General features: G+C 28.5%; 1 protein-coding gene across 2 annotated transcripts in view; it reads right to left on the bottom strand.

Moving 5' to 3' along the window:
* Positions 1-17,968, bottom strand: part of LOC136975119 (coiled-coil domain-containing protein 25) — a 30,513-nt gene extending 12,545 nt beyond the window's left edge. The window contains exons 1-5 of one of the 2 annotated variants that reach the window (XM_067270132.1): positions 17,841-17,968; positions 15,252-15,299; positions 15,083-15,174; positions 10,340-10,415; positions 3,341-3,444 (exon numbers count right to left, since the gene is read on the bottom strand). In XM_067270132.1, the coding sequence (XP_067126233.1) occupies positions 3,341-3,444; positions 10,340-10,415; positions 15,083-15,174; positions 15,252-15,299; positions 17,841-17,865 (345 nt within the window). In that variant the 5' untranslated portion in view covers positions 17,866-17,968. The remainder of the gene's footprint in view (positions 1-3,340; positions 3,445-10,339; positions 10,416-15,082; positions 15,175-15,251; positions 15,300-17,840) is intronic. The other variant, XM_067270133.1, reaches the window with a different exon arrangement.
* Between the last annotated feature and the right edge of the window lie 328 nt (positions 17,969-18,296).

Raw genomic sequence — 18,296 nt, 5'->3', positions numbered from 1 at the left:
TCGTTGTTTTCAGTGCTTGCAAATTGAGCTGAGAAAGATTTATGCTTAAGTCTAGAGTTTATTTAGTGTGTTTCAAAATAGAAGCATGATATTAGATTTAGTAGCTAATTTTAAAATGCAAGTCCTTTTAAACTTCAAGACAACTTAATCAGTTCATACATAACAATTTTTGAGCTTGTTCAGTATTGCCAGCCAGCAATGTTTACAAATATACAAATGAATGTAGAACTATTAAGCTGGAGTTTAGACTCATTGTTTACAAAAGTATTAAATTGTTTGTTTACAGAAGTATTTATTGTTTGTGAACAGAACTGAATTACTGCTTACATTTTGTAAGTACCCAAAATCCTAGCTTAAGTCTATGCCAGAATTTTCCTGTGATATTCTTCAAGGACACAATCTGCTCAAGATTCCAAATAGCTTATGACATTCATTGAGCTGAACTTCATGTCCACACCAAATCTAGTTGAGATCAGTCAAGTGATTTCAGAGAAGATTGTTTAAATTCAATGACATTTGAATATAAAAAAATAAACTTCACTTGCTCAGCTCAATTAACAATTATTATTATTATGTTGGGTTTAGTGAGTTATACTCGGTTGATACTGGTGGCTGTGTACTGTGCCAGACCAGAGTCAAGGCATAGTAATCAAAACAAGACAAAAATTAAATAAGTGTGTCAGTGTATGTCTGTATTCAAGAATTTCCTAACAATATGACATGTATTCAATATAGTGACCTTCTGTAGTGTGTGCATGTGTTTCTATTCAATTGTAATGTTTTCAGGCATTTGTGTAATGTGTGTAGTACCACACCTGTAGAGAGGAGAACAACAGGTACAATAAACACCCTATCCATCCTCCACAGATGCCTTATTTCCTGGGCAAGTTCTGTGTACTTGTTGATTTTTTCAGTGCATGTGTTTTGTACATCGTTATTGTTTGGATTGCTTCAATAAGAATTTTAAAAATTCATTATTTTATCTATATTATAAATAAAATACAATTCTTAGTAAATTGCAATAATAATAATCAAATTTACAAGTTATTTGAATTATTATATTCATAAAATAATAAAAATTACAAGCTCCTAACACAAAAAAATCTCAAAGATTTGCAGAAGAAAATTGCAAAGCAAATGCAATCAAAAATCAATTTTGTCTAATCTAGTTGAGAAAAATTAGCAATAATATTAAGTTAGTCATAACATTCATATAGTTTGTGCTTTATATTTACAAGTTAAAAATCACAAACTTTTTGGCCAAGCCACCAGCTTACATTTGTTTAAGGATAAATGATTTATGAAATATATTATTGAAAACTGTGGTCAACAGAAAAACCAAGATAAGAATAAAATTTTTGTTATTTTTTCTTTTAATTTACAATTATTTATTTTAATTCTTTTACTCAAAACTTTTTTAAGTTGTAGTACAGTAGCCCCTTGTTATATTGTGCTTGTCAGGAGACAGAAAAAGCACAATATATCCAGCAGCATGATATAACTGAGTACTAAGAATTCTAGGCTTTTACTAAACAGATTATATATGCTATGGAATTTCTATCCTCTACTCTTTCATCAGCAAATGTTTTTGATATAAAATAAGCCCAGTTTTTCAATACTGAATTTTATTCAAGGTTATATTGTATTAATTGACATTTACGTAAACATCAATACCATGAACGCCCATTTACCATTATTGTTTCTTTAAGAATGACATTTAAAGACATATACTGTCGACATAAAAACAAAATATCAGTTGTGATTTTATTATACAGTTGTAATTAATATATTTCATAATAAATCACTTATTAAAAATTTTGTGTAATTTATATTTTTCAATAAAAATTATAAATATAGTAATCGAAAACTTAAAAAGTAAATATTGATATTGAACCTATAATAGAAAATCAAAACTTATAAAAATATAGAGTAAAAATTCTGTAAATAGCAAAATAAAGTTACTATTGGATAAAGATTTTAGATCATTTCCTTACACAATATGCAGTGAATTTGAAATTTTACACCTTGATGTAAATGGACGGTATTAGTCAATTCACATAAAGGTACAAAATTTCCAATTCACAGAAATGGAAATGAGGAGACAGTACTTAAAACCAATAAATAAAAAACTTTTAATATCAAAAGGAAACAAATGATAATTGATCTGTCCTCCTGTTTTGCTTATTTAGATCTTGATGAATTTATTGTTTCATCTGCAGTGGTAGTTTCAAGGACAATGGTAGAAATAAAATACTGTACAAAAGACCCCCCTATAACATGGTTTCCTATAACACGGCAAAAAAATTGCGATCAGGTTCATATAACACGCTAAAAGAGACTCATATAACACGGTAAAACATCATCGCCGACTCGTGTCGAGACAGGAGTGGTCGATTCTGGACCAATAGTGGACGAGCAGCTGAACTACTTGCTGCTGTCCAGCGCTAGGCGTATATACAGAGAGTTTAGGCAGGAAAGTATTGATAAATTTTTATACATTTCTTGTGAAAAAAACATTTACAATATTATTCAACGGCCATAAAAATTATATTTCTATTAATGATGTCTCCAAAGTTCAGCAAATTCTTCGCAGAAAGAATAACTTATCAGGAAACACATCCGCAGTTCTACAAGTCGGTCCGCGACGAAAACAAGCTTAGACAATGGCGTCTTCGAACGGTGCACACTCAGTAAGTAATCCAACAATTTTTTGTTTATAGCATAATTTATATAGATTATTCCCAAAAAATTATACATGATATGGAAATGTTCGAGTCAAATTATTCTAGAATCGATTAATTTGATGGAAGAAAACCTTTCAAACAGCCGTAGCCCCTAAACTACACACGTGCTGGGCTGTGATTGGCTCATATATTTAAGGGACTCGTACAACACGGATTCATATAACACGGAACATATCTACCGTGTTATAGGGAGAGTCTACTGTATTTCGTTGCAAACAGAAATGCAATGGCAATTGGTAATTCAAAATTTATTGTATTGACTCAAGTGCTTTTAAAATTTGGGAATAAAAAAAAAAAAAAGTGTGATATATCTGAATCTACAATATAACGAAGCACAATATAATGAGGAGCTATTGTATTTTAAATTTTTATTTATATTTGTAGTGTATTTATTTATTTAAATTTCCTTTGTAGACAAATGCATGTTTTTTTGTTATTAATATAAAGCATATTTCAAAAAATATAATGTGTAATTAATGATAATTTTAAAAAAATTAGAGTAACAAATAACTAAAATTACAAAAAATTTCATAATAGTTAAATTAAAATTTTTTAAAAACATTCTGTTTTATGTAATTCATTACAACATAAGTCACCTCTTTCTGATTATGAAATCCAACTTGTCCTACTTCCATGCCTGCTGTCTTTTTCAAATTATTCCACATTGTATATACAACATCTACATTATTCATTTTATTTCCTGAAAACAATAAGATTTTTTTTAATATACATATTTTTTTTATTTAAATAACAAATCATTATTTATCAAAAATTTCAAAGTACAATAAATTATTTTGGTGACATATTAAAAATATTTTTATTATAATTAAGTTAACAAATTAAAATTTATAACTGTTAAAAATGTAAAGAATTATAACCAAAAATAATATATTTATTTACATTATTTTTATTTTATAACATGAAGCACTTCAAAAAATTTTTCAGTTTTTCTATTTTATCAAAATTTTGCCCACAGAAATTTGAATGAATAAATGAATGGATGAAATGAAATTATATTGTATGTAATTTCTTTTGATAGAATAAAATAAATTATGCAATTTTTATAATAATAACTGATAAATCCAAATATATCCATTTTTCATTTTAAAATCTGTTATAAAAATTAATCGGTAAAACCAAATTTCATGTAATGAAATGTGGTTATATTCCATTACAGTAGAGCATCGATTATCCGACCCCCAATCAACCGTCACATCGGTTAACCGACCACGTTCTAGTCGGCAAATTCAAATGTCCGCTAGTGATGTGGCACTACAATATTTGGCTGTCTTGGCTACTTTAATATTATTTTTGTTAAATTTTTGCATGTTTTAGCTGGAAACACTGGCTCGACCATGAAAGGGAGGCCAGTATTTAAACCAGGCTTAATTTTCTATTTTTTCTTTATTTCTGTATTTATTTTATGCAAAATAAAGAAATAATTTAATGATGATTATTACTAAAAAAAAAAAAAAATTTGTTAGGATTAACATTGATGAAAATTCAATGCAAAGTAGGTTAATAGCAATATACTAATATGATTATTACATGGGATATACTAATACACTATACTAATAATGTATTTTTTCATACTTTTCGGTTATTCATTTTTTCAGTTATCTGACCAACCTCAGTCCTCAATTGAGTCAGATAATCGATGCTCTACTGTAATTTTAACAGAATAAATTATAAAATATGTTGAAACTGCTAAAAGCTCATCTCATTTCATTGAAAAATGCTCAAATAGCCTGAAAACAACAACAGTTGCAACAATGCAATATCATTTTTACTATCTTTGTGTATTTATTATATAATTTTGTGTATTTATTATATAATATAATATAATATTATATATAACATAGTAAAAAATGGCTGCAAAATATACTCATATAATATACTAAATCACCCACATTTAGTATTATGTATTGTTGATTTTATCACTATTAGTTTTTGATATAGTGTTTATTAGAGTGGTCCTTATTCTAGGGCTAAAAACAAAAATTGTAGTTTGCATAGGGGTACCTTCTAAATTGTGCCAATATTGAGAAAACAATATTCCCAAAATTTATCTAATTTTAGAGATTGTTAGTAAAGTTTGAAACATTAAATCATCTTTATTTTAAAAACTCCTTAATAAAGGCTTTATTCAAAAAATATTACTAAATATTACTGAACATTTTTATTTTTTCTCAAGAAATCTATCCTATAGGTTTGTAACAGGATTTTCAAAACACCCTATATATTGTGAAAGCACCTTCAACAGCTAAAGTTGCATGTTCTTGACAGTTTTCTTTTCAGTCATATGCAAATGAAAATATAAGTAATTTTTTCTCACTTTGAAGTAGCTTATTTTCAGGTATTTCACATATACCAAGGTCTAACAGTAGTCATTTCTTCATAAAATAAAACCTGAAACTTGTTGCACGTCAGTCTTAATTTACACTAGAAAATTATAAATTGGGAATGCACTGAATTGTAATCTCCTGAAGATCCGAAAATTTCTCAAGTCCTACAACAATTTACTGGGAGACTACTCTTGGATAAACTTCACTCTTTAGCTGCCTAAACTCACTGCCTCAAGTGACTTGAATTTATAGTCTAGACCACAGATTGTTTCAGAAAGTTATGAAATGTTCTGGAAAGCTGTATAATATTCTGGAAGATTCTACAATGTTCCAGAAGGTTATAGAATGATCTGGAGTGTAGATTGTTCCCAAAAGACCCAATATGAACTACTATAAAACTTGAGATGACAACGTTGTGTTCCTACTGCTATACTTATGTAGGATTTCTATTTAAATTTAGTTTTGTGACATATTGTGACTTTTCAGATCAAACTATTGATCCCTAAATATTATTTAAAACCACAAAATTATTTTTTTCATAATAGACAGATTCAAAATGCATGCTGTCCAAATTTCCAAAACTTAAAAATAAGGGCCACCCTAGTGTTTGTTACATTTGCCTTAAAAAAAAAAAATTCAGTTATAAAACATAAGAACTAGTGAAACCTCACATCTTTTTCTTCCAATATCCATATTAAATCAGAGACCAAGATTTTTTAAAAAACAGTTATTTTATTCTTTTCCTTCATGAACAGCAATGCATTAAACATAATTTAAAATATTAATTACAGATAATTTAAGATACAAAACACTAACCTTCCAACATAATAGTGATTTAACTTGTTTTCCCCCATTTTGACTTTTACAATTTCTTCTATAGTTGAGTATTACATCATATCATACAGATTTAATCTCTATTCAATTATTTAAATTAACCCAATTTTTACATTGTATTATTGCAGTATGCTTTTAAATCGCTGCAAATATACATCTTTTTCTCTGTATAATTTTTTAATATTACTGTGATCAATTCTACAATTATTCTCTTCACAATAAAAGAACTGTGGGGACTGATGATATTTTAACCAAATGGCCACTTCATGCCCCTTCAGTCTTGCTCCCAGTATTCATTTTGTTTCTCCTATATAATACATTTTTTCACTACAAGTACTGTACAATTTAACTTATACACAACACCTGAAAAATTAATATTTTGCAATTCAATTTGATCATCACACTTTACATTAAAATCCACTTTATTCTTTAGCTTTGCAGCCAATACTATATCAAATTTAAGAAAATATTTTTTATATTTCTCAAATATACCTTGTTTATAAGGAAAGAATATATATTTATCATCCTGTTTTTTAAATTCAACTTTTTATATCTATTTTCTTTATAAGTTTTAATCCATTTTGTCAATAATCTATTTGGATATCCATTTAGTATAAAGTTTGTAATTAACTGTTGTTATTCTTTTAGTCTATCTTTTAACCTTGTTGTTCTCCAAATTTTTGATAATGCCGGGATGAAATTATTTCTTTTTATAAACAACAGACAGTATGATTTATAATTTATTGTTTTTTTCATATTACAGGTTTTTTCATGTGTTGTAACTCTAATATTATGATCAAATCTTTTCATAGTACTATCTAAATAATTAATAGTGTTATTGTTTTCTAATTCATTTCAAATTTTATATCTGAATCTATTTCATTAGCAAATTCTACTATTTTATTTTCCATTATAATATTCTTATTGTAATTTAAATATGAATATATCATCTACATATCTAACCATAAATTTAATTTCATTTAAAAGTACTAGTTTTTTATCTAGCTCTAGCATACATAATTATGCTAATTTGGGTCCTGTAACTGTATCCGTGCTAATATCATTTACCAGTCCATAAAACTTATTTTTAATTGTAAAATAATTATTACTAATACAGTTTTGTTTTCTTAGTTTTTTATTGGGAGCAAGACTGAAAGAGCATGAAGCAGCCATTCAGTTAAAATATCATCAGTCCCCATGGTTCTTTTATTGTAAAGAGAATAATTGTAGAATTGATCACAGTAATATTAAAATACTAGCAAGTAGGCCCGGCGTTGCTCGAGCAAAAGTAACGATAGCGAAGATTAAGATAGTCACTATAGACATTATAGTCACAAAAAAAAGAGAGTAATTTCATCAACGAACTAAGTTTTTCTAAAGAAAGGTCGAATTTGAAAATCGAATGTTCTAATATTGTTCGATTTTCACGACGTGTTCTGATTATATCCTTCGATTTTCATCGAATGTTCTAAAGAAGAAAGGTCGAGAAAAACCGAACTAATCTGTTTAAATTTGAAAATCGAATATATTTTAACATATTACTCTTTTTCTTTTTTCTTTTTTTCCAGAGCCCGTAAATTTCGCACGTCGCTTCGTCTTGTTCTCCATTGTTACTTAACACTTCCATTGTTACTTAACACTTTGGAACTTATATCTGATACTCTAACTGTGCACCAAATTTCAACTTTCAACTCCTAACCGTTTTAGCGAATATTAAGATTATTACGTTATAGTCAACCTTACCCATTCTCACAGAATGCAAGAATTGGGTCCTCCCTGTTTCCAGACTAATTACAGAATTTTTAGATAGGTCTAAAAATATGTTCGATTTCGAAAAAACTGCATCTGCGTCTTGCACTTCGCTTTCTCTTAACACTTCCATCGTTTATGGAAGTGTTAAGACTTAATCCTGTCCCTCTCCCTCGTGGGGAGGGATTTCGAAAAATTTCTTCTTAGTGTGCATTCTCGTGATGTACCCTAACTAGTGTACCAAATTTCAACTTTCAACTCCTAACCGTTTGGGCTCTTAACATTTCCATTGTTACGTAACACTTCCATTGTTGACTCTTCCATTCTTAACGCTTCCATTGTTGACACTTCCCTTGTTACTTAACACTTTCATTGTTACATAACCCTTACATTGTTACTTAACATTTTTATTGTTGATGGAAGTGTTAAGACTTAATCCTGTCCCTCTCCCCCGTGGGGAGGAATTTCGAAAAATCCCTTCTTAGCGTGCGTTCTCGTGACGTATCCTAACTGTGTACTAAATTTCAACTTTCAACTCCTAACCGTTTGGGCTCTGCACTGATTATTATTATTATTATTATTATCAACTCGTCTCGATTATATATATAGATTATAGAGAGAAAAAGATGTATATTTGCAATGATTTATAAGCATACTGCAGTGCAGTTTAAAGCATACTGTAATAATACAATGTAAAAAAATTGGGTTAATTTAAATAATAGAATGGAGATTAAATCTGTATGATATGACGTAATACTCAACTATAAAAAAACTGTAAATGCAAAATGAGAAAAACAAGTTAATTGACTATTATGTTGGAAGATTAGTGTTTTGTATCTTAAATTATTTGTACCGTATTTTCCGGCGTATAAGACAACCCCCGACTTTTGCAGTTAGAATATAGAGTTTGGGATATATTCGCCCTATAAGATGACACCTGGCATATAAGATGATCCCTGACTTTTGAGAATATTTTCCTGGTTTAAAAAGTCATCTTATACGCCGGAAAATACGGCAAATTTTATATATCAAATTTTGTTTAATGCATTCCTTTGTGAATTTATAGCCTGAGGAGGGATTAAGAAAAATTTAATCTGAAATGCATTGCTGTTCATGAAGGAAAAGAATAAAATAACTGTTTTTTAAAAAATCTTGGTCTCTGATTTAATATGGATATTGGAAGAAAAAGATATGAGGATTCACTAGTCTTATGTTTAAAAACTGAATTTTTAATTACATTTTATATCCATTCCATTAAAAATCTTTTTAAATTGGTTTTATCAATTTTTTAAAAAAGATTTATTAGATACACAATATTTGCATTTGCCTAATTCAGTATCAGTATGAATTTCAAATTAATTGCATAACGTTCATTTTGAATTATTATTAGTTCTTTCTTTTTTCCTTATTTTAGTTATTATTTTCTTTACAAGATTTATTTTGATATTTATTACACTTTATTAACCTAGTTACTTTATTAAACTAGTCACTTGTTAGTACTGTATTCTTTGTATATTCAGTTATTAAATATTCAATTACAGAAATCTTCAGTTACAATTAGTCCCAATTAGCGTATGTAATTAACATTAATTTGAATACATGTAATTAAGGAAAGAGAAACAAAATAAATGTTTTCCAATAGCAATAATCAACTTCTCAATAAATTATAGTACAATATGTCCATGATTTTATAATCATTCATATTCAACAAGCACAAATTGATTAAAACATATCCAATAAGCTTTATAAATTGTAATTAATTAAATTATCAACAACCGTGAGGCAGATAATAGTGAGGGCTTATCAGACCAATGATGGACACAAACATTCAGGGTCGGTTGTTGATAATTAAATGCTCGGTTGTTGATAATTTAATTAATTATATATTATATCAAGGGCTAGAAGCAACCTTTGTAATAATTTCATTTATAAATTGTATTTTATGTATTTTATGAATGACGACATAACACATTTAAAAAAGCTTTACAAATTATAAAACTTATTCACAAAAATACATGGTATGATCCAAAAGTTCGGGGACTGCAGTAATCTATGACAACAAAAGCATGTATTTGAAGTTACAGCGTATGAAATGGATTCTACGAAACCAACTCTACGTGTTCAGGTTAATTTCACCCATGTCATGTGATTAAACCGCAAGCGCTGCTGTTTTTTTCCGGAGATAGTTACCTTTGTTCTGCGATGTAATAAAAGTGGAGTTTCAAGAACAACCTCCAACATTAAATTTTGTCAGCGTTTAGGTAAAACACCTACGGAGACTTTAAAATTGCTAAGAAAGGTGTACGGTGATTCTACCACGGTGAAGTCGAAATGTCGGAGGTTGTTCTTGAAACTCCACTTTTATTACGTCGCAGAACAAAGGTAACTATCTCCGGAAAAAAACAGCAGCGCTCGCAGTTTAATCACATGACATGGGTGAAATTAACCTGAACGCGTAGAGTTGGTTTGGTAGAATCCATTTCATATGCTGTAACTTCAAATACATGCTTTTGTTGTCATAGATTACTGCAGTCCCCAAACTTTTGGATCGTACCATGTATAAGAAAATCATTATTCTAGTATTGAATTTATAAATATTTTACATTAAAAATTATCACTATGAGCTCATTAGTCTTAAGTGTATAAAATTATGAAAATGATTTATACCTTGTATGCTATTTGCTTTTACTAACTGGGCACAATCTTCTAAAACACTTGTGGGAATATCATCTAATGTTTGATTCTAATAGCAATAATTAATAATTCATGAGTTTAATTAGTTCTCTCAATTATTTTCTAAATATAAAAATTAACTTTTTATAAATTACAATATATATGTTACAGTCAAAACCCGTTTTTAGTTAGAATGCATTTTAACTAGTTGAAACAAGTTTATACTGAATGTCTTTGTTAAAACCCGTTCTAACTAAAAACGGGTTTTGACTGTAACATATATACTAATCTAACAATTCATCAAATACATTTGGATTATGTAAATAAATAAAAGTATTAGATATAATTAATAATATTTAAATAAAGTTTATTTTAATAAATATACTTACATAATAATTTAATTGAAATATTTTACTCAGCAAAAGATTTAAACAATAAATAAAAAAATATTCTACACCTGGTTTTTTTTATCTAGTAATTATTATTCATAAGTAAGATTATTTGCGTATGCCAAAACACATAAACAAGGGATAAAATTAAGACCTATCTTAAACAAAACCAACAGATCCACCAGAAAAATAGAACAGAAGGTACACATGCTCATGGCTAAATACCTAGAGGGCTATCAGTTTGCAATTTCCAATTTCCAAGTAATTAAAGCCATCTGGAACTGTGAACCATCTGGAGAATTCTCGATCACCATTTTATATTTTAAGGCACTATACCCATCAGTTAAACTAGAGCCCTGTTTTTGTGGTTTGCGAGATTGGCTCATGACCAAGATGGCAAACAATGCAGACCAAAAACAAATACTAGTACTATCGCATATACTATGTTATACATCATGTTTACAACTAAATAGGAAGATATTTCTTCAGAAAAAAGGGGTACTTATGGGTAGCCTGCTATCAGGGGACTTAGCTGAAATTGTAGTACGCCTCCCAGAAGCCAAGGTCATCCCCAAGTTCCTTCTCAATATTAAAGTATATAAGCAATACATCAATGACATATGCATCATATGGAAGGTGAAGCCAATCATCAAAGAATTTATAAGTTGCATGAATTGCGACCCATATGGCCTTACAATTGAATTGGAACAAATAAGCAATAAGGAGGCCCATTTTTTTGGACTTTAGTATAACATTCAATGGTAGCAGATATGACACAAAGATATACTAAAAACCAAGTGCCATCCCAATATATATCCCAGCTAACTTAAACAACCCATACAACTACAAAATGGCAGCTTTTACAGCACTTATTGGAAGAGCCTACACACACTGTAGCAAAGAACAAGACCAATGGAGGGAAATAAGGAAAATAGCAGGAACTGCTGAGAGTCACAGCTACAATAAAGGCCTAATATATAAAATGGCCAATAACCAATGAAACCAGCTCAAAGACCAATTGAATGGGATCCCGGGAAAGGATCCACAACAAGATGCATCTCTCTACCATATAGCTATAACATATGAGTGCCCTGTAGAGTCCCTATATCAAGAAATTGGAGCTTACACTAATGCAAAAATAGCCTACAGACGTAAGCCAGATACATTCACCATGTTGAGAAACGAGAAAGATTGGGCCAAAATCAAAAGTACACCAGGAGTATATAAAATCCCGTTAAAAGATAAAAGAATCGATAGGGACCTGATATACATTGGATCTACAAAAGGATCACTGAAACAACACCTCTCTGAGCACAAAACGGACACTAAAAAAAATAAAGGCAATACCGCCTTAGCGATATATTCCAACAAAAATGGCATTATCCCTAACCTACAACAAGCAACAATGATTCGACAAACCCGACATATAAACCAACTATGTAATCTGGAGGCATTAGAAATTTTTAAAGTGGACTGCAAAGGCCTGTCAATCAATTTTAAAGAAGAAAAATAACTATCAAGAGCATGGCAGGCTATTTATGATGCAATGCTATAACAACTGGTGCAGGCGCATATCGTTTGGAGATTTGAATTTTGAAATTTTAAAAAATTCCGAAGATAGAAGCATTGGAGATCTGAACAGTTAAAAATAGGAGTCACACCAGAAAAACTTATAAAACACCCGAAGAAGACCCTAGAAATGGGTTGAAAACATTTATGTTACGTTTTTAAGTAGTAACTGCAAAGCCATACAAGGTTAGTAAGACATATCTGTAATTATTGCTTTGTTTGATAGATGGATTTGATAAAGGAATGTGTTACATATTTGTTAATAATAATTTGTTGATGTTTGGTATGTTGAAATTGTATGAAAAAACATAAATTTTAGCTTATGCCCATTCAGAGGTTTGTTTTGCATGATATATTATAAGGGAGAGTCGTGAAAACTTCATTGTAAAATAGGGTCTAAAAGTTTTTTGTTGTAAGAAGGGATCACAGATAAAAAGTTTACTGGATTCTGACATAGGGAGAACCTTGTTAATATTTCTGTGTGTAAAGGGTGTAAGTTAGTGTTTCCACCCATCCGGTTTTCACCCAGACAGTCTGGGAATTGACTCACTGTCTGGGTGAACTATTAATTTTGTCTGGGAATTTCATAGAAATTGTGACATTACGATGAAATAAAGTTATTGCAAATATTGTTATAAATTTACACCATTTGAACAACAAAAGACTTCACACTCACTGAAACTTATCTGCCATTCCGCCATGTTACTCTGTTTAAGTTGATGTGTGATGTGCAACCTGCCTGTTGACCTTTTTTTTTCTCTTTGCTTGTATGTTACTCCTACGTGAGTCCCTAGTCCCTAACTGTAACTGATTCAATTTAGAACCAGCATGCATGTTATTCTTTGCATTGTAAAATGACAGTGCGCATGCGTCAGATACTTCTGTTTGAACAAACCTGACCTACTGTCCGGGTCAGTGATTTTGTAAAGGTGGCAACACTAGTGTAAGTATAAAGGATCAAAATGGATATACAATAATTTTAAGTGAAATACAATAATTTTGAAAGTCAGATATGATGATTTTTCTCTAGTAAGGTTGGCAACCCTGCATTGTCTTGAGGTAGGGGACATCATGTCTGGACAAGTAAGGAATTCAGAACCCTTTTCTGTATAAGAATCAACACATTGTAAGTGACAAAAATTTATAATTTCACTAACATTTTTGTCACTTCTACAGTATCATCTTCAAGTGCAAGAAAAGAGTCAATACATTAAGTATTCCTACCAAAAGAAAATAGAACAAATTTCACTATTCTTAACAATTTTTTAAAATGTATAATAAATGAACATCCATGCACATGCTCTCTATATTGCTTAGTATTACAGAAAGCCATCATATAAGCCTATCACTGGAAAATACACATTTCATACGAGATAAAAATAAAAACATTAACATTATAAATTTCCCATGTCAATTGTTTTTTCTCCAAGTCCTGCCAAAAATGATAGATCAAGAATCACACAAAAATAGTTTTCTGTTTTAACATTAAATATTTTGGACATCTGAACTGATTTATATTATATCTTATATTTTTTGAAAATATATAGCTGATTTTGTTTTTAAACAGGGTGTTTCATGTAATGTGTTACAAGTCAATAACTTGAAGAATGCACTACTAATTAAAAAAATGATAAGAATAAAAGTTTAATATTTCTGAGAAGCCTTTTAATGCAGTAAAAATAAAGCTTTGCCTATCCCCTTCTGGATGGACATGGGAGCAACTTTAAAATTTCATACAGAAACTCCAGGGTTTTTATATTTTTGGATTTTCTATTAAAAATAATGAACTTTTATTAAGTACAGTTTAAAAAAAAAATGATAATTTCAAAGTTATGAGCATATATAGTTGTATATTTTGAAAAATAATAAAAAAATGCACATTTTTTTATGAGTTAATTATTGAAACAGATTTCAAAACTGCTAATAGTAATTTTAATCAATTCTTAATGTGGTTCAAAAGCAGTACTCATTTTTGAATTAGTTTTTAAAATAAACTTAAATGACATACTTGCAGAACAATGAATGAGACGAGGAGACATTTTTATGGCATTTAAGTCACCAGATCTGACATCAATTGATTATTTTATATGGGGTTTAATAAAGAATAGTTTTTGCTTCAACAACTGACCATGATTCCAGATATGAAGCAAAGAATACATGATGGATGTACTAAATTAACATCAGAAATGTTTAAGTCTGTTCAACAAAATTTTGTTATCCAATTGCTGAAATGTTTAGAAAAAACAGCATCTACTTGAATATTTGTTAAATAATTAAAAAAATAAAAAAATAGAAATTAATTAATGCATAAAGATTCATTTTTATTAAACTATTATCTTTCAAAATGTTTGATTATATATGCTCATAACTTTAGAAATTATCTTTTTTTTTCTTTTTGAAAAACCATTCTCAATTAAACTTTAATATTTTTCAATAATAAATCCAAAAATATAAAAATATTAAACTTCCTATTCCTTACATGTTTAAAACATCCTATACTTAAAATCCATAGATAGCAATCATTCATAATAAATTTAAAATGTTTGTCCAATTTGTATTTCAAATAATATTTTTTATTGTATAGTTAAGCTATTCATATTTTTGTCAGTTTGACAGAAAAAGCTAAATGTGATATTTTCATTTAAGATATTTAAGTATACACTTATAATTTCATTTATACTACAATTTATGTAGATATAAAATATCTGCTAAATGTTATATTTAAATTTTAAAACGGAAAATTATTTATTATTATTCATTAATAACATTAAGTTCTTACTTTTTGTAAGCGAAGATAAACGTGTGCCGAAGAAACTTTGTCAACATGAAACCAAACATCTTCAGGCCAACCCCATTTAATTAAATCTTCATCTTAAAATATTTATAAACAAAGTGATTACATTAAAATTATAATATGACATTTAACATAATCATATAAAAAAACTTACTTTCATATTTGTCGTTTCCCATGAAAATTGTCATAGGTGGAGAAATAACTAACAAAATAATCATATTTTGAAATTAATTGCACTTTGAATAGTTATTATTAAAAATAAATTAACAAATTTAAAAAAACTAAATATATTTATTATTAAATAATATTGAATTAAGTTTTTGCTTTATTTATTTGTAAAATGTGCTTATTTTTTATTTTATGCAAAGTATATTTTATGGCTATAGCAATTTTCATCTGATTTTCTCTGTTAATAAAATTAATATATAGATCAGGGGTTCTCAAAGTGGGCATTACCGACCCCCTGTGGGCGGTGAGTAAATCTAGGGGGGCTCTGGAGGCAGGGTACTGAACGGTGACCAAAGGTAAAAGTTGGAGTCACTGATGGGTTAGGAGGTGTTGGGTATAACTTTATGGAACAAAGAGGGCAGTGGATCAAAAAAGTTTGAGAACCCCTGATATAGATAGTCAATCATGCATCAGTTATCTAATAATATCTGAAATTTTAAAAAAATTTAATATGTATTTTTCTAATATTTATCCACCTTAGAATGGTATTTAAGTTATATTTAATTAATAATTTAATAAATGTGAAATTTCCAAAATGTTGTAAAAAACAAAAAATATATCTGTTGAATTTTACAAAATTAACAATTTTATATTCAACAAGTTAAAAATATAAACAGAAGTATAATAACTGATTTCTTTGAATCATTTTGAAGCATATCACAAAATGACACAAATAATAACTACCAACAAACTAAGATGAAGCAAAAACATATGTTAAATGCATATGATGGAAAATGGTTATTGAAAGCAATGAAACAAAACAGAAAAATACTTATACAAGTACAAAAATTTTGATATAGATATTTGTTCTGGAAAAATTGTAAATTTAAAGATGAAAAAATTCGTTCAAAAAACAATTACAGAAGAGCAGTTTAGTAGAAATCTTCCATAAACAAAGTTCGTTAGAAGAAAATATTTTATTTACTTGATTTCTTTTCCAAGATTTTTGAATTTTGAGAAAACATTATATTCAATATTTATTGATTCAATTAGAAGATAAAGAGCAAAAGTTTAAAGGCTATCAAAAAATGAGCCATAGATTAAAATTTAAACAAATGTAGTGGATTTGAAATCATAATTTTTGTAAAAATTATAAAAAATAAATGTTAATATTTGTTTCTAAATTTATTTTCCTAAAACATTATCTTATCTCTCTAGTAATTTTTAGTATCATTATTTTATTAATTATAAATAAATTAATATTTTAAAATTTAACTTAGAAAATGAGCATTATTTTGAAAATATAAAATTTTCTATACCATAATGATATTTCGGATGTAATATATTTGTAAATACTTCAGTACTTGGTTATTTTACCATTCAGTTTCAATATCATTCTCTATAATCGTTCTCATCAAACATTTACTATAAATTTCTAACTCATCTTTGATTTGGCAGTAATTCCATTTTATTCTTGCAATTTTGTATCATATAAATTCATTTATTTTAAATAGCTGTCTTATTTATGTTTATATTTTTTCATTATTTAAATTTTACTTTTATTAATTAAATCATTAGACAATAAAGAAACTTAAATACATAAAATAGAAATAAATTTTGTGTTTTTGTAACAACTTTATTCAGACAAATAAAATATACAGAACTGAACAAGGCAGTTTAATCAGCTGAACTAAATACCAGTAGAGTAATTCAGTTACTACAAACACAAATACAAACTAACAAGTGGTTAATTTTATATATATATATTTTTTTTTTTTTCAGGTACAATTACACCTATAGACAAGACTGTTGGGACCTTATCAAAACTGTAGACCATACCCACAGGAGCAAAGTCAAAGCAATCATACTTCTACATGCGATTCTTTGCAACACAGTCCCGAAATCAGCCTACTACCAGATCAGGAATTGCATTGCTCCACTAAGACTGCATTGCATTTAACTATTTGGCCCATGTTGGTTTTGAGTAGCTTAATTGATTGTGTCACGAAGTACTCAATGTTATAGTTTTAGAGTGGTACATGGGCTCACCCCATGCGGGTGGTGCTGAGGCACGAGCACCAAAGCACACGACATGTAGAGCACGGAGAGTAGGCAGTATACCAGTTTACAGTAAAAACTGAGCTTTGAAGATGAATATCTCTCAGAAGGTTGCATGTACAGGTATGGTTTCATTGACTTTTGCTCATACTGAAGAGAATCTATAACTCTTGGGATGACAAATCCTTCATTTAGAGTTCACAACTTACCTTTTTTCATAGTTATACTTTCTTTAAAATTAAAATATCATTCATCATTTATTTATCCTAAGCATATGTTGTATATGTACAATTACTTGAGAATTTAAGTAAAAATTCGACGAAGTTTAAAACGAAGTTTAAAATATATTATTATTATTTAACTTCTCAAGTAATTTTAATCTTTATATATTGTGTATTTAGAATGTGTTCAAATAAAAAATAAAAAATTCATAAACAATATGAAAATGAGCAATTCTGTCTTCATTTCAGCTCATTTTAAATAATAATTGGCTTAATTTTAAAAATGATTACTTTACCATTTGTTGTGAAGTAAATAACCATGTTTTTTGAAATGTAACGAAGAATGAAAAAAATAATGAATAGAAAATTAAACTTTTCCTTGCCTACTTCAAAACAGCAACATGTTAATTAGTGGCGCCCTCTGGCATTGAAAACACAAAATAGCATATATATACTGTATTTGCTATTTTGTTTTTACTTTTGTATTCTAATTTCTGGAAATTTTAAAATTATTTATTATATAACATTTCTACTTTATTAGATATAATTATGCAAGGCTGCGATTAATTGATTTTTTGTTGCCAGATCTTACGTTTTTCCTGCTTGTCTTTACGTTTTACTTTTTCGTCTGAGACCTCCCGAATCCAAAAAATAAAAAAAAGACTACAAAATTCCGTGGATATATATGTATGTGCGTTTGTTGGAGTCTATTTCGCTTAATATCTCAGAATGGGATAAAAATTAAGAAACGA

This window comes from Centruroides vittatus, unplaced genomic scaffold, assembly GCF_030686945.1.
Source record: "Centruroides vittatus isolate TY-2023 unplaced genomic scaffold, ASM3068694v2 contig_364, whole genome shotgun sequence".
NCBI classification, from domain to species: Eukaryota; Metazoa; Arthropoda; class Arachnida; order Scorpiones; family Buthidae; genus Centruroides; species Centruroides vittatus.
The sequence above is the reverse complement of the archived record's forward strand: the minus strand, read 5'-3'. Positions and strand labels throughout refer to the sequence as shown.